The sequence below is a fragment of the Apiospora aurea genome, assembly GCF_038362705.1.
Source record: "Apiospora aurea strain CBS 24483 chromosome Unknown utg000005l_segment0_segment0, whole genome shotgun sequence".
NCBI lineage: Eukaryota > Fungi > Ascomycota > Sordariomycetes > Amphisphaeriales > Apiosporaceae > Apiospora > Apiospora aurea.
In genome coordinates, this window is record NW_027117392.1 from 1,853,198 (window position 1) to 1,877,913 (window position 24,716).

General features: G+C 35.4%; 4 protein-coding genes across 4 annotated transcripts; 1 reads left to right on the top strand and 3 right to left on the bottom strand.

The window, feature by feature from the left end:
* Positions 1-15,748: 15,748 nt before the first annotated feature.
* PG986_007138 (glycoside hydrolase family 13 protein) lies at positions 15,749-17,772 on the bottom strand (the record flags this gene model as incomplete). The annotated part of the gene is made up of 5 exons (XM_066843360.1): positions 15,749-16,265; positions 16,322-17,217; positions 17,289-17,431; positions 17,558-17,651; positions 17,710-17,772. The coding sequence occupies 5 exons, from the start codon at positions 17,770-17,772 to the stop codon at positions 15,749-15,751; spliced, it is 1,713 nt and encodes a 570-aa protein (XP_066699472.1).
* Positions 17,773-18,381: 609 nt separating this feature from the next.
* On the bottom strand, positions 18,382-18,768 carry PG986_007139 (uncharacterized protein; the record flags this gene model as incomplete). The annotated part of the gene is made up of 1 exon (XM_066843361.1): positions 18,382-18,768. The coding sequence occupies one exon, from the start codon at positions 18,766-18,768 to the stop codon at positions 18,382-18,384; it is 387 nt and encodes a 128-aa protein (XP_066699473.1).
* Positions 18,769-18,845: 77 nt separating this feature from the next.
* PG986_007140 (uncharacterized protein) lies at positions 18,846-19,611 on the bottom strand (the record flags this gene model as incomplete). Its single annotated transcript, XM_066843362.1, has 2 exons — positions 18,846-19,390; positions 19,446-19,611. The coding sequence occupies 2 exons, from the start codon at positions 19,609-19,611 to the stop codon at positions 18,846-18,848; spliced, it is 711 nt and encodes a 236-aa protein (XP_066699474.1).
* A 907-nt stretch (positions 19,612-20,518) lies between these two features.
* On the top strand, positions 20,519-21,385 carry PG986_007141 (uncharacterized protein; the record flags this gene model as incomplete). The annotated part of the gene is made up of 2 exons (XM_066843363.1): positions 20,519-20,562; positions 20,665-21,385. The coding sequence occupies 2 exons, from the start codon at positions 20,519-20,521 to the stop codon at positions 21,383-21,385; spliced, it is 765 nt and encodes a 254-aa protein (XP_066699475.1).
* Positions 21,386-24,716: the final 3,331 nt, after the last annotated feature.

Consider the following 24,716-nt stretch of genomic DNA (forward strand, 5'->3'; position numbering starts at 1 on the left):
AGTAAAAACTAAGGCGTAATAATCGAGCTAATACCGATAGTAAACTTATTAATGCTTAGGAAAAGGGGTAAACTTAAACTCTTAACTCTATAGTAAAGTAACTCCACGATTTTAGCAATTAATAGTTTTATACGAAATAATAATAATAGAAACAGCGATAATAGGAATAGCGATATTAAAACAATAGAGGCGTAAGGAGGTAAGCGAATAAAGATAGGAATAATTAACATTCTTAAACGATTATAATACTAATCGACGAGGATATATAAAAAAACGAATTAACGGATACGTAAATAAAAATAGTAAAGTTATAGATAAAGCGAGCCTTAACAGTAATAATAATACTTAAAAAACAACCTAAAGTATAAAACTAAAATAAATAATAAGAATAAACCCGCATCGAGTTAAGCTTAAAAAAACAATAATTAAAAATGTATAACCGGGTATAAAACGAGGTAACCGTATAATTCGATTAAAACCGAAAAAGGATTAATAAACGATAATTAAAGCGAATTTTTTTAATAAACCGCTATAAAATTAATAACCGAAAAGCCGAAGTTATATAAAAAAAAGCGAGCCTTATAAACGAAAATAAATTATAATAATCCTTACGGGAAAGCATTTTTAAATTAACCGGTTAAGCATTCTTAATATAATAAATTTAGGGAACTATAATATATTTAATTAAAATCGAGGATATAATCGTATTATCCTCATTACTTATATTAATATAAAGGCTATAAAAAGCCGTACTATAAAAATTTAAAAAGTAAAACAAATTTTTTTTTTATAAACCCCGATAACAGCTTACAGGATTTAAACGAATAAAACCGTAAGATCCGGGAAAAGTTAAAGTAATTAAAGAAAAAATTAAACGACGACGAGGCGAGCGACTACGATTAATTAAAAATATCGTCGTAATAAAGTAATAACCGGGAATCGCCCTAATAAAACGGTATAATAAAGACTATAATCGGCTAGAAAATAGCTATTTTAAACATTAAAGAATTAATAAAAACCGACCTAAATAGAAATTAATTCAAAGAATTTAAACTACTTAAATTAATAAATATCGAGAAAAAGATTACTAACGTATAAATAACGATTAAACACGACGCGACATAATAATCTCGATTATAACAGTAATCCCGGAAACGGAATTCACCGCGAAGGCTAACCTTAATAATAAATATAAATATATAAAAATAAACGTATAATATATAAATATAAATAATAACGCTTTAATCCTATAATATAAAACCTTAAAGGCGTTATAAATTAAGGTCCTCCGCGAACACTTAATTAAACGTTATTATAATTAAAAAAACATCGTGCGGCGATTAATATAAAACGTTAAGTTATTTAACTAAATCTTAAACATAAAAATCTACCGTTATATATAAAACTAATTAAAACATATCGACATAATATTTAATTATAAAAACTATAAAAGCCCGTCGAACCTTAAAAAACTTACGTTACCTTATCCGTATAATATCGAAATCGTAAAACTAAATAGCCGAACGATAAACGGTTTCGGTAAAATACTAGAATTAATTTATAAACTATTAAGCGTAACCGGCTTAAACTTTTTAAGTTATAACCCCTATAATAAAAACATACCACCGGTTTAATAAATAACCTACCACTTAATATATATCGCGAACCCTAAAAAAAGAAAAAACCGGGACGCTTATAACGTAATACCACTATTATCGGAAAAAAACTTTAAGTACGTAATAAAAGAAATCGATATAACTGGAAAACTAATAAAAAAGGCCGATCGAGTACGAATTCCGAAATTAATTAATTTTTATCGAATAATAAAAATTAGCCCCTTAACCGTACCGCGAATATCGACGCGCTAGCTATAAAATAAAAAAACGAGGCTAGAACGAGTACCTAGCCTTTTAATAGCGTAAAATATAAACGATATAAGCGGGCGCTTAAAAACTATAATACTAACGATAATACCCAATATAACACTAAGTAATACTATAAGCACTATTATAAAAAATAATATAATAATTATAATCGAGTAGGAATTAAATAAAAAAAGGCGGTTTAACTATTAACGCTTAATAATAAACTTATAACACTTAAAGCTTCGATTATAATATAAATAAATAATATTATTAAAAAAACTAGCCCTAATTAAAAACGAATTAAACTAATTACGGATAGTAATAAATAACGCAGTTATAAAAGCCGATTAAAAAGAATTATAACTATAGATCGCGGGGATCGACGATAAAATTAATCGATTTATAATAAAAGCACGCGGTGATATAAACTAATTAAACCTTAATATATAAAGACTATAATTTTAAATATAACTATATAATAACCCCTTCCGATCTTAACGGGTGTATTCAGGCCCGGCTATAGTATTAACGTAAGGCTATAAGGCGTATTCTTAAACGGAATTTTATTTTTTACTATTAAGGCTTATAGGCGAATTAAAAATATACTAATCGAGCCCGGGGATACTAATATAAAGGGCGGTATTTAACGATAGTTTAGGTAAGCTAGACCCCTCGGCACAGAAAAAAAAGAAACGAAAAAAAATAAAAGATAAGATTAAAAAGACGAGAACCGCTAAAGGGTATAATAAAGCGTTACACAATAAAATAATATAAAAAACAACTCGTTATCGTATATAAGATTAAATCCTTAAAAGTAAATAATGTATAAAGCATTATTTCGTATTATTAAGGGGAGGTATAAAGCCTACGGCTATATAAAAATAGCTTATAACTCGCGCTATAAACTATTAATATAGCATTACTCTATAGTATAATAGGTAAAAATAGCGAGTAGCCCTTTAAGGCTACCTTTAATAGAGCATGCTTCCTACTACTATAAAACTAACACGTTAATACCTACTAAAATGTTTAATATTAATTTACGGATTTTATCTTAACGATTATATATTAATTACTAAAAGAATTTTTTAAAAGATTTTAAAATTTAGTATTAAAATATAAGCGAATTTAATAACTATATTTTACTTAATAATAAATTAAGGGGTATTAAAAAAGTATTTTTAAAATAAGACCTGAAATTTATATTAATATTTTAAAAAACTTTATAAACGAGGTTCGATACGAAATTAATTATAAATACAGTATAATATAGTTAAATTAATAGGTAAAGTAAATAGATAAATTTAAAAATTAACGTAGCTATTTATTTTTATATTCTAATATTAAATATATTTTAACGGTTTATTTAAAACTATAAAAATTAAATTATAATATCGAGAATATATTCGTTTAACTAAATCTTTTATAAATTTAAATTAAAAGCTTTATTATTTATTATAATAGTTTTAATAAGCTAATTAAATTTTAATATTATACTTAAATCTTATTAATAAAACTTTAAAGTAATTATAAATTTCGTAATAAATATTATAATATTAAAATATAATAAAACAAAAAGTATTATCGATTTAATATTAATAACGAGGTTTATTTTTATTTAAATAAAAATTATAAATTATTTAATAATAAATTATTGAAATAGTTATTGTAATAAAATAGTCCGTTTACAGTAATTAAGTAAATAAAAGATTTAATATATAAAGTTAATTTTCTTTATTCGTCGAACGTTTATAAAATAAGTTTAATAATTTATTTATATTTAATATTTAATAGAGGCGATTTATTTTAAAAAACCAAGGTTATAATTAATAATGATTATTTTAAAACACTATAATAAAATATAGTAATTATATATAATCGAGAAGCTATTTAATTAATAATTAAGTAAAATCAGTAATAAATTAAAATTTAAATATTTCTGGTAGGCACTAATGTGTTGGTTTTGTAGTTATAGGAAGCATGCTCTATTAAAGGTAGCCCTAAAGGGCTACTCGTTATTTCTACTTATTGTGGTAGCTTGTGGCGCGAGCCACAAGCCACCCCCTGTGTGGCCGTAGGCCTCATAATTTCGTATATTAAAAGAGTATAATGTATTATTTAATTAATAGTATTTAATATATTTAGTTTAAGGGTGTAAATACTATATTTAAGTATATACGGAGTAATAATCTAGACAAGAAAAAAAGAGCCGATAAAGCGTAAAGATAAAATTTAACCTAGTGTATTAAATGCTACCTGAAAATAATAATTAAAGTTAGAACAAAATTTTTAAAAATAACTCTTCTATTTCGGCCTCTACGAGCCTATAAATTCGGTTATTAAGCTATTTAGCTTCCCGCTACGCTCCGAGCCTACGTTAAGCTCGGTACGGCGCCGGCGCAGCCGTTAATGGTTAAAAATCCGTTTTTTAACGCTTTTCGCGGCTTATTATAGCCTTTAAAAAAGCCCTAATAGTAGCCGGATTTAGGTAAAACTGTAAATAATATATCGATATATATTTATATTTTTATAGGAAAATTTACTACTTTATAATAAACTATTAAAAGCCGGTAGTAAAGCGATAACTCCGTAAACGTGCCGTCGAACCGTTTATAGCCCTTTTTCGCCTTTATTTAGGCGTTTTTAGAAAAGTTTTCTCGCGAATTCGGGGTTTAAATTTAAGAAACCTATTTAAATAAGATCGCCGCCGCTTAAAAATATTAAGCTAAGTAAATCGCGAGCCTTACGAAGGCCGTCGAAATTACCGTTACGACGGTTTTAAATTAATTATAAAGTAACCCGTTACCGGGTAATTTATAAAATAACTTATAAAGTAACCCGGTATAAAGTAACCGTATATAGGCGGCAATAGCCCGAAGGGTAAAGCCTCCTCCGGCTATTAAAACGGTCCGCATTTAAGTCTCGGCTACGGGTGTTACTCACCGAGAATACATTACGAAAACGATTAAAAAGAAATTACTATTAAGCTTTATATATCCTTTAAAAACGACGGGAAGGCTATTAAATCCTAATTATAAAGTATATTAATTAAAAACCCTAGGGCCCTTATTAACTATATTAATAGCGCTATTACTCGTATAGTTATTAAACCTTTTATATTTTTAGGGGACTCGGAGGATATCGAAATAGTAAAAGCCCTTAATAGCCCCCCGAAAGGGCCGGCATTTTTAAAACCGTACAGCGGCATTTAGGTAAATAGCGCTATATTTCTTAAATCCGGGGATATTTAAGTATATACTGCTTTCGTGGCTTAAGCTAAGCTATTAATTAAGTATGCCGATTAATAAGAGAAATACGTAAGAAATAAAACGGCCGTAATTATCTTAATATACGAAGTAATTATTTATAATATTCCCTCGGCCTCTTTTAACCTTTTTAAAGCCTTTAAGATGGTCGTATAGCTATAAACTTTAAACGTCGGGATTCTCCCGCTGAATAAAATCACTTATATAAATTAATTAACGAGGAAAAAGGCTGCTAAGCTTATAAACTTTATCGTCGTCGAATTTAGCCGCCTTAAATCCGCGAATCGATTAATTTACGCAGGATATTTATAGTTTAACGAAACTTACAGCGTTAAACGCTACGATAGAAACTATAGGATTAAATAGTGCCTTTAATACTAAAAATACGATTATATTACTACTTAATACGCTACTATTTATAATACTTATAACTTTTATTCGAACTCTTACGACACGAAAAAATACCCCGTTCGCTTTTTTCGTAGCGTCTCGAAGTACACTAATTACTATAATTAATATAATAATTAAAGCTCTTAATACGAATACCGGAAATAGGAACGCTAAAGGGTCGCAGAGGCCTTAAAAAACAAAACCACTTACTGGCTCACCATTAAAACGCCAGCAATAACACCTACACCAGCATTAACACTAATAATAACGCCAGCACTAACGCCAGTACCAGCACTAGTGCCGGCACTAGCCACCTCCGCCACCCTTACTAACACCACTGGAACGCAAGGGCCACCCCCGCTACAGGCCCCTGCTAAGCCTCCCTTACCACCACTGACAGCCCCTGAAGGACCGCTATCGTTAACCACGCCGGCGCTAACACCGGCTCACATAACCACTGCTACCCTGGAGCCTACCCTAAAGCCTACCCTGGAGCCTACCTTGAAGCCTACCTTGGAGCCTACCCTAGAACCTACCCGGGAGCCTACCCTAGAACCTACCCGGGAGCCTACCCTGGAACCTACCTTAAACCCGACTGTCCTTCTACACTCGACTAACGCCCTTAACGCTTTTCTGGACAGCTTGACTAACGATACCTACCCTAGGCCTCCCTTAATGTTTTTTAGCGTAGTTATAAAGCTAATAGTATCGAAAAAACTTATAAAAGGCCCCTTAGCTTTTACAGCTCCCTTAATTATTTAATTAAATACGAATAATATCGACTTTAACTTTCGTAAATAGGCTGCCACTAAAAAAAAAACCTACTTAAAAGCGGCGAAAGAAATTAAAGTTAAAATGCGGCTACGGGCTAGTGCGAACTTAAATAACGAGCTCTTTACCGAGGCCCTTACGGTAAACCTCACAGAGGGAGCCCTTAAAAAAAAGCGGAAAGGGGCCCCTAGCTAAGCTTTTTAAACACCGACTAAACCGAATAACGACATTATTATTTACTACACCACCCCTTATAAACTCAACGCTACGGCTAGTGCTACTAAGCCTATCCCGCTAAAACGGCGCCTTAAAAAGTAACGCCCGAACTATATAAAACTTAACTCGGAAGATATCTTATATATTACCTTTAATACTTATTATAATATATAATAAGTAATATATCCTCTCTACGTATTTTATAGTATAATATATAAAAATTCAAGGAAAAAATAATGTCCCTATTTTTTCGGAACTTAAAGGTTCTAAATTACGATATTATCGCCGCTTAAAAGCCTTGGTTTAACCGTTAAAAATATAACTTTTATAACCTTTAGGCCTTTATTTTTACATTTTAATTACTTAATCTTAAACTTTTAAAGCCTAAGGTAACCTTTTATATTAATAAACAACTCGACTAGTCTCGTATTTCCTTTATTAGTTATACTCGAAATATAACTATAATAATTATTATTTACGATACTCTTTTAATACTTAACCTTATTAACCTCGTACTTAACGGGCCTTTTATCACTATTATTCTTTATATTTATAACGTTTATAATAGCCCTAAAAAGATAAGCTTATAACTTATATTTTTTAAAAACTAGCTACTATTTTTCGCCGCTATAGGGTAAATTACTTTAAAACGGAACACCTTATCGTCGGGGATTTTAATATAAAGGGCCCCGAATAGTCGGCTTAAAACCTAAGCGATAGGGGCTCGGCCCGCGAGGCGCTGTCGTATTTTAAAAAGTTTTTAAGGATCGAAACCTTAAAAATAATATTATTACCGGGGATAATTACCCGGGCTATAAACTAATTAACCTTTTTTATCGATTTAATTATTTACGATATAGCGACCGCTAATAAGCTTTTAAAATATAAACGCGTTAACGAAGTATACTATAACTCGAACTATTAGCTTATATATACTATATTTTAACTATAATTATTAATAGCCCCTTTTAAGCCCCCTTAAAAGCTTTAGAAGAATACCTCTATGAACGTATTTTTAATTAAACTAAAAGAGAGGCTTTTTATATTATAAGGTAAATTAACCGACGAAGACGTAATTAGCACACTTTAGTTTATCGAATAAGCTTTAAGTGACACTATAAAAGATATTATACTTATAATAAACGCTATTATACGTTACTTACTAGGTTTTACAGGGGAGTGTAAAGCGAAGTATATAGAGATTAAGAAGTTATGAAAGGTTTAGTAACGTATTTTAACCCCGAAGAACTAGGAAGTATACCGAAAAATATAAAACTAAAAAAGTGCGGCGGTACGAAAAGCTTTAATAGAAACTTAATAGGAAAAAGTAACGAAGACTTGTTTAAAAAAACTTAAAGGCTTATAAGACTTAGTAAAAATAACTAGGGCTCGGGGCTAAAAAGTAGTATAATAAAACGTTACATTTATTATTAACGGGTAGACTTTTTTCGAAAGAAAAGTGGCAGCTTTTAACACCTCCTTTTTTCTGGTACCGCTAGAGACCCTTAACGCCCTTAGCCCGAAGTTAACCTTTAATACTAGAATCCCCTGCCCGCCATTTATTAAAAACGAAGTATAATAAGCTATTTTTAGGCTACGGCCGCATAAAGCTTTTAAACCCTTAAGGATCCTTAATTATATCCTTCGTATTTTACTAAACCTCTTTCTACCCCTTTTACACCCTTTTTTAATTACTACCTCTTTAGGGGTATTTACCCTTATAAAGAGTCTATTATAGTGGTCTTTAAAAAGCCTAGAAAGGACGATTATAATATAATTAAAGCTTTTCGGCTTATCGCCCTCTTAGAAATTATTAATAAGGCCTTAAAATTTTATATCGTAGAGCGTATTAATTATTACGTAGAGCAGTTTTATTTACTTTTATAAAATTATATTAGTATTTAAAAAACTCGGTCTATTAAACATACTATTTACGTTTTTTTAAAACGTATTTATGAAGCTTACAGGTTAATTAATTTAGAAGAATATTTAATAGCTATATTATTTATATTAGACGCTTTAAAAGTTTTCGATAACGTCGATTACGATAAACTTACCGATTACTTAGCTTATCGAGGCTTTTTAGCTTTTATTATTCTCTAGATTAATAATTAGTTTAAGGACCGCTGTACGAAGCTTAAACTATTAAAAGGTAAATTAGGCTGGATTATTTAGAATTACGGCATCTCGTAGGGGTTATTATTATTACTATTACTGTGGCTTTTTTTATAATATAGATTTTCTCGACGAAATTTTAAGGGAAAGCACTACTGCGATATATATTGTAAGCGTTAGTACGGCAGCTATTATAAGGGTAGCTTTAGGGGCTGTTTTAGGGGTAGATACCTCGTTAAAGTAGGGCACTAGTACTAGTGATAGCGCCGGCTCCCGGGTAACTTTATAAAGTATATTATAAGGTATACTATAAGGTAATTTTAGAGTAATTACTACTGTTTAGGTTAACGATATTAATATTTTAATCGTTAGCCGTAGTGCCGCAGAGAATTATAGGGCGTTAAAAAGGGTATATAGTAAAGCCGTAGTTTAAGCGACGAAGTACGGCTGCGTTTTTACCCCGTAAAAATATAAACTAATATATTTTCGTATTAAAAGAGCTTAAGCTTTTACCGTAGAGGCTTAAACTTTAGGTGTACTTAATAAAAACGCAGTACTTATAGTATTACTTATAGGGGTTAATATATTTAATTAAGCCGCTAGGAGCCCTAACGGTACCCCACTAGCCGAATATATTTAGCTCCCCGGGTTTAAGCTTATCGAGCCGGCCGATAAGCTACGTTACTTAAGGGTTTAGTTTAACCTAGGCCTCTTTTAGCACTATTATATTTAGGAAGTTACTATTAAAGTTCGGAAGTTTATTTAAGCTTTTAAGGCTATTTTCGGAGCTTATTAAAGGGGCGGCACCTTATAATTACGGCAGTTATATTAAGCTATAATAATATTATAGATTACGTATTATAATACGGTGTAATATTAGCTTTACGTTAGGGCTTTAAGGGAAGGCTTAACGAAATAATACTTTACGGCGTTACGGAGGCTATAATAAGAGGCTTTATAAGTAATTATTAATAGTTTTAAAATTACCGTATTATTAGCGATAACCGCCGAGATATATATTTTATCGATCGAATAACAGCTTTTTTAAATTAATTATATAGCTTACTTTCGGCACTTTTACAGAGAATATAGTATATAAAGCTTATTAAAAATCTCCCTTAACGAGGCTTATTGAGTATTATTAATAGTACTATAAAACTTAATCTTTTTTAAAAACTATTTATTTTTTTGTAATCTTACTTTAATAGAAACGAATTACGACGGTAATAAAAAGGGAGAAAAAAAGGGAAAAGTATATTACGATTATATTATAAAAGCCTTCGGTTTTAAATCGTTAATCTTTTATACGAATAGGAGTAAGTATAATAGCGGGGTCGAAGCGGCGACTTATACACCGGTATAGCGTACTTCTAAGCTTTCGTACGAGAAAACGGTTTATATAGGTATTATAACGTAGTTTATAGTATACTTAATAAAGTTAAAAAGTATTTATATATTCCTAAGCTATACCTTAAGGTTATAAAATAAACGGTTTACGCGAATCGACGTTTTTATCGATAATTAAGCCGTTATCGCATCGTCGGCTTAGCTTTAACGCTAGTTCGATTAGTGGCTATTACGATAAATTTCGGTACAGCTTATTACCTTACAGTAATAAGGTATTAACGTTAATATTTACTAAATTCTAGCTTATACAAAGGTTTTAAGTAACGAAAAAGCCGATAAGCTCGCGAAGGCAGCCGCCGAAACACCCGTTAAAGCCGCCGCGGCTATTAAAAATAGAGCCTTATATACCGCCGCTAGTTTCGTACTACGTAACCTTTTACCACTAGCCTCGGCCGTACCGGTAAAAGCGGCGCCGGCAGTTACTTTAGACCTGCCTCGGGCCGCTACCCTGGACCTTTTTTCGGCCGCTACCCTAGACTTACCTTCGGCCGTTACCCTAGATCAGCCCTCGACGATTACCCTGGAGCTCACCCTGGACCTCACCCAGGAGATAGCAGAGGCTACCGCGGCGCTAGCCGCACTGGCAGCCACCGGAGCTATAGTGGCCCGGCTAGTGCCATAGCGGCCTTTCAGGGCACAGTATACGCCTAGGGCCAGGATTTAGCACATACCTAGGGGCTCGAAACGACCCATTACTAACTAAGCCTCTTTTACTATAGTGGCTGCCTAGCGTATATTAATTAAAAAGACTATTAAGCAGCGTTAAGCCGACGAGTAAAAGGGTATACCTTACGGAAAAGCCCTGTACTACTAGTTTCCTCGGCCCGAAAAAGCTACGCTTTTTAAATACCTAGGCTTAAAACGCGCGGTGGCGGCTACTATATTTTAAATGCGGACCGATAAAATAAGCCTTAAAAACTACCTCTAGTTTATTCGGCGCCCCGGAACCGACTCGCCACTCTACGACTGCGACGACCGTTAAACGGTCCGGCATATATTATTATATTATAGAAAATATAACTAATTACGGGAAAAAGTTTAAGCCTCTACCGGCTCCGGCTAAAAAAACCTTAAGCCTCTTATTAATATAAAAAAATTTAGGAATTACGACGAATTAAAACCGCCGCTATTTTTATACTACGAACGGGCCTATTAAAACGCTTTATTCGAGAGGCCGTAAAGGACGAACCGCCCCCGAGAAAGCCCTTAAAGGAGCCCTTTAAAGGCCCGGAAAGGGCCCTAAACACCGGCCTTCTCACGGCTTTCCGTAATAAATAGTAAACTTTTTAAATTTAACTAGCTATTATTATTATATAGCTATATATATACGGCTAAAAAGTTACCCTATAAACGCGCGAACGCTGCCTTATAATCGTTAATTACCCGGTAATTATTTTACGGTTTACCCGGTAATTATTTTACCACGCTCGGTAATTATTTTATAGTTTATTTAGTAATTACCCTGCCACGTTCGATAGTTACCCTATAGCTTATCCGGTAATTATTATATAATAATATATATTCGTTTAAATTAATCGGGGAACGTTTCGGCGTTAAAAAGGTTATCGATAATAATAAGCGTTTTTCGGGGCTAAAATAGCTTCGTAATCGGGAAAAAAACGTCGAAGGAGCGCTATTTAATTATTACCGGCAGCGTACCGGTAAATTTTTATATATTAGTATATTATTAAAACTACCCTTAATATTATAACACTTTTTTCGGTACTTACGTACTTTTTTAATACGTTTAATGCCGGAATATCACCTATTTAGCTAGCTTTAATCGCTATTATTAAATAATAGTGGCCTTAAAAAGGTATTTAATACGACCCGTTATTAAAAGCGAAAGCATTACTACACCGGTTATTATTTACCCTAGAGCTATTTTCGCAGTTACTTTACACCGTTACTAAGTCCTTTACTATACCTTCCCTTTCCCCTCCCCCTTTTTTTTTAAAATACGTAGTAATAAATAATAGGTGTAATAAAAAACGCGGCGGCGCGTATAAAGGCCTATACGGCAATTTCAAGGCGGTGGGAGCCGGTAAAAGGATACTAGAGCTTAAAGGGACGAATACCGCGGCGGGTACCGAAACAAGCCCACTAGAACGCCGTACCAATATATTATAACGGTTAATATAACCTTAACGTTCACATAAAGCCCAAGCTTCGGATTAAACGATAAATTGACTCTTATCATCATTATTATTAAATGCTACCTTTACTCACCGCTTACCTAATCGGGTTAGATACCTTTTATTAATGCTTAGTTTAGTGTTAATTAAATAGGTTCCCTTAGTGAGGCTTATTAGTATTTATAAAAAGTAATAATGAAAAACGTAATATAATTAATAAAGAGATAATAAAAAGCATGAATTATTTATAAAAAAGTTTTAAAGTAAAGAATAATAATAACCCGTAAATAGGTAATTATTAATTATATAACGCTATTAATAATATATGCGAAATTAATTAATTAAGTAAAATTAAAATATATTAAGCTAAAAAGGAAAAGAAAGAAAAAGAAGAAAAGTTAACTTTAATATAATACGAAAAGTAGTAATATATAAAGCACCGTATCGAGTAATTAATTAATTAGCCTTAGTAAAGCTTTAATAATAAATTAATTAAACTACGTGTATCGGCTTTAACGGGGCCTAGCTACGTAACTTTAATCGAAATAAGTAAAGATTTTAATATTTTAAATAAAAGTAATATTATTTTTAATTATTTTATAAGTATAGTAATAATTTTTAAAAAAACTTTCTAGTAAAGTAATAATTATATAATAATTATTAATACTTTATAATTTAAACGGTATTAAATATATAACTATAGTAATAATTAATTAATAAATTATTCGTTTATAAACGTTTAATATTATTTATATTTATAAAATAATATAAATAAGTAAAAATATTTACGATATAAACTAAATATAAAATAAATTAAATTTAAAGTTTTAGTAATTAAAAATTAAATTAAATTTTAATTTAAAATACAACGAATTTCTAAACTTTTTTTTTAAAAAAGTACCGTTTACAAAGAAAATTTATTATATAAATATATAAATAAGGTTTTATTTTTTAAACTATGTTTATTAATTAAATAATTAATATATAAAGCGTTAAATTATTTAATAATTAACGTTTTATTATTACTTAAAATATTTTTAACATTAATAATTAAGATTATAAACTGTAATAACTTATTAAAAAATCATTAAAATAACCGTATTTATAATAACAAATAAAATAGTTAATTATAAGTTTAATTAAAAGGATAATTTAATAATAAAAACTACGTTAATTAAAAATATAACCTAAACTATTTTAAATAAAATTACGCTTATTAAAATTAAGATTAATATTTTTTAAATACTTTATTTTTATTATTTTAAATATTTTTAGTAAAATACGTAAAAAATACATAATTATCGATTTATAATTTATTAATCTTTTATAATAGTTAAGGTTAGTAATTAATTTAATTTTATAAATCTAATTAACGTGCTTTACCACTACGCGATGTATATTACTTAGCGACGCACTTTTTCCACTTCTCGACCTTTTTATATAAATTAATTTAACTATAACGCTTAAAATTAATTAAAACTACTCGTTATTCGATTCCTCGCTTAATTCTATATCTTTTTTATATATTCGCGTATTGTGACCTGTCTCGCCGTAAACACTATAACGCCTTTTATTGGTCGCCCTCCGTTTTAACGAACCCTTATTTTTATTTTTATCGGGCGTTAAACGCTTCTTTTTTTACTTTTTCGTTTTATAATTATTAAAATTCTTTAATAATAAAGGCTCTTTTAAACTAAACTCGCGATTTTTTAGCTCTCCGGCGCTTAAAAAGTGTTAAATTAGCTTCCTTTAATATATATATTTTATCGCGTATAAGGGTTATTTTATAAGCTATTTTAATTATACTCTTCGCTATCTAGTCTACCGTATTTAAAATCGGTGTCGAAGAGCTTCCTTAATAGGTAAACACCCTTTTTTTAATATAAATAAAGTGCTTAATTATTTACTAAAGGTTAAACAGCGTTTAAGGGTCGTAGGTATTAGCTGTCCCTAAACGGGATAGGTTAAGTGTAAACGTCCGGAGACGTATATTTAGTTTATTAATTACTTTATTAAAATTAAAAGGTATTAAATTAAATGCGTTAAATCTAGATTTAATGTTAACTTCCGTAAAAATAGTAAAATACTCGGCTTTAAAAGCGATAAAGAACTTAAGCTTAATAATATAATTTATAAAAGCTTTAATAAATAGCTCGATTTCTTTCGAATAAATACGCTTTAAAGGCGAATAAAATACTATATCGAGAGGTTAAAACAAATACGATAAATAAGGAGGTATATTAATAGTAATAATATCGTTATTTTAATACTATACTTCGAATTCGGCCGAAATATAACTCTCGTAATCGTCGAAAATTAAAAGGCGGTAACGACTCTTCGTTTACGATCTAATATATTTATCGAAGTGCTTAATTTAATTTAGGCTTATCTCGTTATTAATCCAGCTATTAAAAGTCGGCTTAATTATTTAATTGCCCGGTAAATCGGTTTCACGGGATTAATTCGCGAGGTAATATTAGTTTTAAATAATTAAGAACGGCGGAATTTATTAACCCTGCGAATTAATATATTTAATCGCCGTTATTTATTCTTAATTATTAAACTAGATTAATTTCGCCTTTTTACGCCGCTCGGCGTATATTATAACGAGTATTAACCCGATTATATTTATTATAAAGCTAGTCTCGTCGAAATTCTAAATATTTTCGTTAACGATCTCGTATTTCGTTTTTATGTTCGCGATTAGTGTAAACCAGGTAGAAATAACTTTAAAATCTTTATAAAAAGCCCTTTAATAATCGTACCGACGATTTATTTTAATTTTTAAGTCCGGGTTACGGTTAATAAAACGCCTAACCTAGTACTTACCGACGTGGTCGCCGCCGCGCAACGCGGTAAGGAAATTAGCTATATTTTTTATACTAGCGAAATCAAGAAGTATCCTTTAAATATTTAGATTAATTATATATTTACGAAGTATCTCTTTTTTAATTGGATTTATTTTACGTCGCTTCGGTCGGATTTCGCGTTTTAAAGTTCGGCCGTAAATTCGATAACGTAAAATTAATTCGGGTATATTATAAGCTTTTACTACTACTCTTTAATTTATTTAATTCGGTCCGTTTCGTATCGCTTAAATTATTAAAACTATCCGATCTTCTTAGGATTAATTAAGCATTATAGTTATAAAAGTATTACCGGTTAAAGTTTAATTATATTAGAATTAAATTAAGGTGCGTCGCTAAATAATATACGTCGCGTAGTGGTAAACTACGTTATAAAACTTAAAATATTAATTTAAACTAAAAAAATTCACTGTTTAAATTAATTCGCATTAAATTAATTATTTAAGTAATTTTCATTATTTTACTTAAATTACTATAATTAATAAGCATTTTAATAATAAACTAATAGTTATAAAAAGTATAGTCTATTAAAAATAGCTTAAAAGGCCACTTTTTTCTATTATTTATTATAATATATAATAGTGTTATATTAATAGCTTATAATATAAACTATAAGCTACCCTTATATAGCCGTACGCTTTATAATACATTTAAAAAAAGGGGATATTACCTATTTTTAAAACCGAATATAAATATATTATATACATATGACGCCATCAGCATTTTCCAATGATCCCTTCATATGGTCTCAACGCAATTACATCACTGCTCAATGCAGAGTTATGATCCTCAAGAGGATAGTTGCCCATAACCCATTCCTTTACCTGGATGTCTCCCAGTCCTGACCATTGCAGATCCTTTCCCGTGAAGTTCGTGACTGTCACGAAACTGTCGGCATCGGACCAGCGCCGAAAGGATACAACATCCTTGTGCTCCCGGTCGATGATCTCAAAATCTCCGTAGACAAAGACGTCCTTGTATTCCTTACGGAATTCCAAACAACGCCTCCAGTACGACAGGACCGAGTGAGGGTCTTCCAGCTGCTTGGAAGCATTGACAACATGATAGTCGTCGTTGACTCGCATCCATGGTTTCGTATCGGCCTTGCAGAAACCTGCGTTGGCAGAAGAATCCCATTGCATCGGAGTTCGAGTGTGATCACGAGCCTTGAGCTGGATCAACCTGCGTGCGTAGGCAAGCTTTCGCCAGTTGTTGGCATACTGCTCTTGAGCCCTGCGGGACGTGTTATTCCATGCTCCCTGAGGTACTGCCTGGGTTTTCCGACTTACGTCTGCCAGTATTGTTGAGTCTCGATGTCCTTGTATTCGTCCATCGACCAGTTCTCGGGGATGTTGCGCATGCCCAACTCTTGTCCCTGGTAGATGTACTCTGTGCCTCCGAGCGAGATGGCTTTGGTGCAGAGCATCGTCGCTGAACGAGCACGCCATTCATCGCTATCATCGGCGAATCGCGAGATGGATCTGGGTGCGTCATGATTTTCGGTGAAAATCGCATTCCAGCCTTGTCGGTCTATCATCAACCGCTGTGTTCGCTCGTGGATACGCTTCATGTCAGTAGCATCCCACTCGTGGTAGGACCACTTCGATTGACCAGGCTCGTTGTCGACGTTCAACAGCTGGAAGAGGAAGACCATGTCCAGGGGGCCCTGCATACCGACAGTGCGAATGATTTCATCCTCTTCGTTGATGAATGGCATTTCGCCGACCGTCATAGTGTCGTATTCGTCCAGGACCGCTCGCATCTCATGCAAATACTCATCAAGCCGCGGTCCGTTGGCATAAAACTCGTTGCCGGGCTGGTAGTATTGCCCTGGTATGGTCCGTTTGGCATCAGGGAGGCTTTGTACCTTGGAGATGTGGTCGATAACATCCATACGAAAGCCACAGACGCCCCTGTCCAGCCAGAACCGAAGGATGTCATGTACTGCGGCGCGAACGTCGGGATTTTCCCAGTTGAGATCTGGCTGCTCTGGCGAGAACAAGGCCAGGTAATACTCTTGGGTATTCTCGTCCCACTGCCAGGCTGATTGGGTCGTGTCGAGAATGCGACACCAGTTGTTTGGAGGGCCGCGCTTGCCGTCTGCGGTAGTCCTACCTTTCCTCCAGAAGTACCACCCTCTTTTCGGATTGTCGACGGATGAGCGGGATTCCAGAAACCAACCATGCTGGCGGAAAATCAGGAGGGTGGCCATGCCATGTCATGGAATAGACTTGCCTGGTCTGACGTATGGTTGACAACGAGGTCCATCATGAGTTTCATGTCGCGCTCGGCCAGCTTCGCGATCAGTTCATCGACATGGGCCAAAGTGCCGTATCTGGGATCGACATCTTTGTAGTCGGAGACGTCGTAACCCATATCGACTTGAGGACTCTTGTATACTGCGGTTCGATGAGCGAATGTCTCGACCACGCCAAACGTACTTGACTTACTGGGTGAGGTCCATATCACGTCGACTGGAGTCTTGACTCAGCGTAGTTCGTGATGGATAGGACGGGGGATTCTACCTCCGAGGAGCTTCAGATAGTCCAATCTGCTCGTGATACCTCTGACATCACCATGGCCGTCATCGTTGGTGTCTTGGAAGGAAGCTGGGTAGATCTGTATAATGTCAGTGTTTTGCATCAACCTTTTGCAGATTCGCACGGCCAAGACAGACTTGGTAGACGATGCTCTCTTTCCACCACGTACGCACACCCGGACCTGCGGCGTTCTTTGGCATGCTCTGGAACGTGTTTCTGCTGCTAGGGAGTTCACAGGTGTGAAGTCGTCTGGAGACAACCCTTGGCCGGAACAAGGAAGAACGAAAAGTGCATAGATATGGACGCGCAAGACGGATACCGAAAGCTCTCATCGGGGAGCGTTGGATTGGAAACAACGAGGTGCCGAGGGGACGTGGGCTCTGGGGACGATGCAAGTATCGTGTTCAAGCTTGTCTTCTATATCATCTACCGCGTGACGACTGACGAGAGCAGGACGACATCATGAGGGAGGCCCTGATGGGTTGATCACGCACATTGTACGTACGTACACGAGAGATTATTCACGTGGGACGTCAATCCTGGCTGTCCACCCGCTCGCGTTGCTCTGGATGAGAATTGTATTTGGCAGGGCCCGCAGATTCTGACGTTCTATCTCCGGACCTCCTCTCCGGACCTCTCCGCGGACCCCTTGGGCCGGAATGGGTCGCTTGGACGGAAACGTCTAAGCAAGGTTGCGGCCGGGGCTCAAGTCTTCCCCAATAGTAATAGCTGACAGACAAATCCACGTGGATTACCGCTTGATGACTTACTGTTTCGGTAGTCGACGATTGAGGTTCGGGCCTCCAAACTTAGCTTTTGGACCGGGCGGCCACCATCCACCTTTCTAGTGCGGCCTCGTCCAGGTGCTCTAGCCAATCTCGTGTCGCATTTCGCACCTCCGAAGCGAGCTGTTCGTATCTGGCCCTGTTGCCCATTAGCTCGTTCAGAGTCTCCACCCACAAACTGATGTCTTGCTCCGGGATGACATATGTTGTTGTATTGCCCTGACGTTTGCCGTCGATAGCATGGACCGGAATAACATGGTCCAGACTGCGCATGGTTTCGGGCAAAGCGCCGGCATCGGAGCTGATGACCGGAATCCCACGTATGTGTGCCTCGACAACCACGATTCCCCACGCCTCGAACCAAACCGAGGGGACGAGAAGCACTTTGATCCTTTGCCAGGCCTCATCCATGTTGGTGCATGTTGGGCGTATCCTACGAGTGGGTCATGCATGAGTAAAGCCGCTCGTGGCCTAGCAGAGACTCAGACTCACGTCATGTTTGGAAGACGACCCACCTGCTTCTCAAGCTCTTCGTCGAACCCCCAGCTCTTGTACGCGAGGAAATCGAGATGCGGACACGCCTTGGCGATGTCGATAAGAATCTTGGAACCCTTTACTGGGCATGGGTTGATCATGCCAACGAACTTCTTGTCCGCATTGTGGACTTGGGCTGGGATTGCATGGGTCCCGTCTTCGAGGTACGTCCACGGATGATGTACCAGAAAGTCCGTGGCGAGCTGGCCATACTCGAGTGCATATTGCTTAATGGCATTGGACACGCTCCAAATGCCGTTGAGCTGTCCAAGGAGATCGTGCTCCCTGGGCGAACTCGCGTGGCCAGGGACGCCGCCAGCAAATGGTCCGAAGGGAAGCTGCTCGGCCGTGTGCACAACAGTGAGACGACACACGTCCAGATGGGGCATCACGAGAGCAGAGGTGCATTGGATGGAAAGGCCGTCGTTGGAAAGGATATGTGTCGGTGAGAACCGTGTGATCTCGCCCTGGACGAAGGAGACGTAATCAGACAATCGCGCTGACAGTTTGCCGGTCTGTATGGGAGCCAGTTAGGAGTATGCCCAAGTGAATACGACATGCTTCTTCAGACGAGTGCCTTGCCTCAATGTATGTTGCCGTCTCCTTGCGCATTTCCTCGTGCAATCTCGCCTTGCCACCAAATGCCATCTCAAAGGCTTCTTGATCGAGTGCCACAATCTCGACCCCATCTACCATGGTCAGCTTCGCGATCTCCACCATGGTGCCTGGTTTGCCATCTTCAGCTCTCAAATGGACGAAACTCGTCCGCAGCCGTGGGTCCCATCCGTCCCTGTTGGCCACTGTCTGCACATATGCTTCAATCTCAGCTCGGCTTGCGTAGCATAGCTGACGAACGCAGTGACTGCGTGAGGCCAGATAGCGCAGCAAGCAGATATTGGCCTTGTAGCCGCCCGAGGAAGACAACAGGCCTTTTGCCGTCTGGATGAGGAAGACACGCATGGGGAGCGAGTCTGGCGTTGCGAGGGAAGTGTTGGAAGAGCTGCTGCTCGGAGCGGAAGAAGGGGAGTCGAGGTATGATCGAGACAGCATCATAAAGAACAGGTACAAGTGTAGTTTGGTGTGACGCGAGAGAGAAGGCAAGAGGAGGAATGGAAGAGTTGCCGCTTTCTGGCTGGATATATATATATATACACGTATATTGAAAGGTCAAAACGACAATGCCTAGTTCTGCAAGCAATTACTCCCTCGTGACAACTTTCTTTCACCAGGCATAACGACACGGGAGATCTTAAGTACGCTTCCGTGCATCATCGCTTGTCTACGGCCGATCATGGCTTCTCTCAGTCGATGGATTGCTTGAAGCGCGGCGACTTGCACCCACGAGCTATGCTGTGGCCAACTGATGCTAGTTAGGCCCTTCTTAAGGCCTAACAGGTATACCTGCGAACAGTATTGCCTTGTAGGCGCTAAACGGTGCGTCTCGACAAAATCGGAGCTCCTCTTCCGATTGCCACGATCGCATGCTGGGGGTAAGTCACCTTATGGACTGTCCTCTTCGTCGCTCTCATTATCCCGGCGAGGCAGCTTCGGGGTCGCACATGACGATCTGGACCGGAATGAAATGTCCTCGGGCGTCTTTCGGCTCGGAGCGCGAGCCCCATCCGCAATGAGCCGCCCAACAAGACCAGAGCACAGCCACGACGCAGAGAGGTGGGATACAGTGTGACTGAAGAGGCGGCTTTGCTACACGAGATGGTCCCGTCAAGGGCGCCCACCGTACCATAGCCGTGGTGCTCTCTCTACCCATGCCAGCAAGCTTGATTGGACCAACAACACATACGACCCCGAGGTCAAACGGAGAGTATATGAACGCAGTGCTTCCGTTGCACCGTGGTTCGTTGCTATACGGCTCTTATACAGAAAGGAGGATGGCTCACTGGATCAATTCTTCTTCTCTCAGCCTCCGTCGACAATCCTTCCTCTCTTCTTGCTTGTCACTTGGGTCAGACTCGAAAACGCAGCAAGGAAGCGGCGCGTCGTGCCCGTCCTAGCTAGCTACACTAAAGCTGTCCGACTGTCATTTGCCAATGCGATCAAAACAGTACCACGACATCTGTCCTTGACGCCAGGAGGCATCCGCCAGAGCATCTCGTACGACCTGGCATCTGACACCCACTCGACTATTGGGCTAGCTGTATTGCTAAGCCGTCTTGCTTCCTACCCAGACAATGGATACGAAGCCGATGTGAGGAAACTGTGCAGGGATATCAGTCCCAGCGTTAAGGCCTCGCTGATGGAGCTAGCCGAGAACCCGTGGTTCGAACGTATATGGGGGGGTACAGGAAGTCATGCTAGCACGATCGGCACGCGTCCTCGTCGACGGGATCGAGGTCAGGTGGGAGACTTTGGTGCGGGGCCTTTAAAGCTCACATCCAACTATAGCCTCGTTACGAGCCCATCGTCACAAACACTCGCCCGAGCCGCTGAGTGCCCGGGGCCTCCAGTCATGGAGAAGGTTCCTCTGCCGGGGTGAGGAAAACGACCTGTTGGACCTCCTCCAAGGGCACCTCCCACCGTTAAGCCCACGATCTTAGAGATAAAGTCTTCGCCCTGGTAGGCGTCTATTGGCCGGTATTTAGGCTAAGTGTAAAGCTTATAGCTAATTATAATAAATAGTTAATGTAATATATATTAAAGTTACGTAATATTTATATATATATTTTATTTTATACGTAGTTTTTTTACCAGTATAAAAATTAAATATATCGCTTAATATATTAATTATATAAGGAATATATTTTAATAATTTTATTAATTTTAATATATTTTTTAATTTAGAAGTTTAAAATATAAAGTTATATTTAAAATTTTATAAGATTTATAATATATATATATAAAATTAATAAATGAAGTAAATTTAAAATATATTAAGTTAAAAAATTAATAATATTATAATATAAGAAATAAAATAACGTGGTTTACTACTACGCGACGTATATTACTTAGCGACGCACCTTAATTTAATTCTAATATAATTAAACTTTAACGCGTAATACTTTTATAATTATAATGCTTAATTAATCTTAAAAAGATCGAATAGTTTTAATAATTTAAGCGATACGAAACGGACCGAATTAAATAAACTAAAAAATAATAATAAAAGTTTATAATATACCCGAATTAACTTTACGTTATTAAATTTACGGTTAAACTTTAAAACGTAAAGTTTAACTAAAACGACATAAAATAAATTTAATTAAAAAAGAGGTACTTCGTAAGTATATAATTAATCTAAATATTTAAAGGATACCTCCCGATCTCGTTAATATAGAAAATATAGCTAATTTCTTTATTACGTTATACGGCGGTAACCGCGTCGGTAAGCATTAAATTAAGCGCTTTATCGACTATAATCCGGACCTAAAGATTAAAATAAATCGTCGATACGATTATTAAAGGGTTTTTTACAAAGATTTTAAAGTTATTTTTACTTAATTTACGCTAATTATAAATATAAAGGTAAAATATAGGATCGTCGATAAAAATATTTAAAATTTCGATAAAACCGGCTTTATAATAAATATAATTAGGTTAATATTTATTATAATATATATCGAGCGGCGTAAAAAAGCGAAATCGGTTTAGCCTAGTAATCGGGAATAAGTAACGGCGATTAAATATATTAATTTATAAAATTAGTATATTCCGTCGTTTTTAATTATTTAAGGTTAATATTACTTTATAAATTAATCCTGCGAAACCGATTTATCGGGCGATTAGGTAATTAAGTTAATTTTTAATAATTAGATTAATAATAAAATAAGCTTAAACTAGATTAAATATTTTAATAAATATACTAGATTATAAATAAAGGGTCGCTACCGCCTCTTAATTCTTAACGGCTATAAGAGTTATATTTCGGCCGAATTTAAGGTATATTACTAAGATAATAATAATATTATTATTAATATACCTCCCTATTTATCGTATTTACTTTAACCTCTCGATATAGTACTTTATTCGCCTTTAAAGCGTGCTTATTTAAAAAAAATCGAGTTATTTATTAAAGCTTTTATAAATTATATTATTAAGCTCGAATTCTTTATTACTTTTAAAGCCGCGTATTTTATTATTTTTACGGAAACTAATATTAAATCTAGATTTAACGTATTTAATTTAATACCTTTTAATTTTAATAAAGTAATTAATAAACTAAATATACGTCTTCGAATACTTACACTTAACCTATCCCGTTTAGGGACAGCTAATACCTACGACCCTTAAACGCTGTTTAACCTTTAGTAAATAATTAAGCACTTTATTTATATTAAAAAAAGGGTGTTTACCTATTAAGGAAGCTCTTCGACACCGATTTTAAATACGGTAGACTAGATAGCGAAGAGTATAATTAAAATAGCTTATAAAATAACCCTTATACGCGATAAAATATATATATTAAAGGAAGCTAATTTAACACTTTTTAAGCGCCGGAGAGCTAAAAAATCGCGAGTTTAGTTTAAAAGAGCCTTTATTATTAAAGAATTTTAATAATTATAAAACGAAAAAGTAAAAAAGAAGCGTTTAACGCCCGATAAAAATAAAAATAAGGGTTCGTTAAAACGGAGGGCGACCGATAAAAGGCGTTATAATATTTACAGCGAAATAGGTTATAATACGCGAATATATAAAAAAGATATAAAATTAAGCGAGGAATCGAATAACGAGTAGTTTTAATTAATTTTAAGCGTTATAGTTAAATTAATTTATATAAAAAGGTTGAGAAGTGGAAAAAGTGCGTCGCTAAGTAATATACGTCGCGTAGTGATAAACCACGTTATTATTAAAATTTTTTTTACTTTTTTTTAATAATTATTTATATTAATACGGTATTAATATTAATTTTTATAATTTTTAATTTATTCTTTAATTTTTATATTAATTATATTTATAATATAGTTTTAAAAGTTTATTAAATTAATATATATTATTTAATATTATTATATAACCTAAAGTTATCTTTAATTAATTAAAACCTATAAATTTATATTAATTTGAAATTAATTTTTATTAAAATAAATAACTAAACTTATTTATAACCGTGTTTTATTTTAAAAATAATTATAATTATTAAAAGATATATATAGTTTTGAAAATATAACTTAATTTTTAAAATAAACTTTAAATTAATATCTATTATAATTCATTTTATATTAATATATTAAACTTAAAATATTTATAAGGGGGGGGATTCACAGAGGGGGTGCGCACGGTTAATAGGTCCCCTTAGTGGGGCCTATCATAAACCTCTAGTCTCCCAGCCTCCTTGATTAAACAAATGGGGGCAATCATGACTCACCGAGCACGCCGCCCAGCATGATCCCCATCATTTATTCATCCACCAACTCCCGTCGAGCCGTCTCTTCCAAACGACCGTCACGACACGATCGATTTACAGGACTGCACCCATCTCTAGGCATCATCACGCTTGGTCTTCTTTCCATTTGAATCGAATCAGAGTGACGAAACAGCCGTGTCGCGCCCTGCCGGTTAAGCTGAAATCATTGCCCGTGGCGCGCACCTCCGATCAACTGGGCCGACCTCCTACTCAACGAACACCGTCTTCTTGGCAGACAACAAGGTCTTCGTTGAAAGGATCGGGATCCGAGGAAGGGGACTGCCGCTTGGTGGTCTTCCTGTAACCGCAACCGGCATTTGTTTCTGCTTGACCCGCTGGGGCGCGCGGAGATTGGTCTTTTCTCTATCGCCTGGAATTACTCACCCATCGACCATGTTGTAGCTGTAAGTCCTGCCCTCGATAGCTGCCTACTGACGTGATGTTTCTGTGCAAGTAGAAAAGATCGATC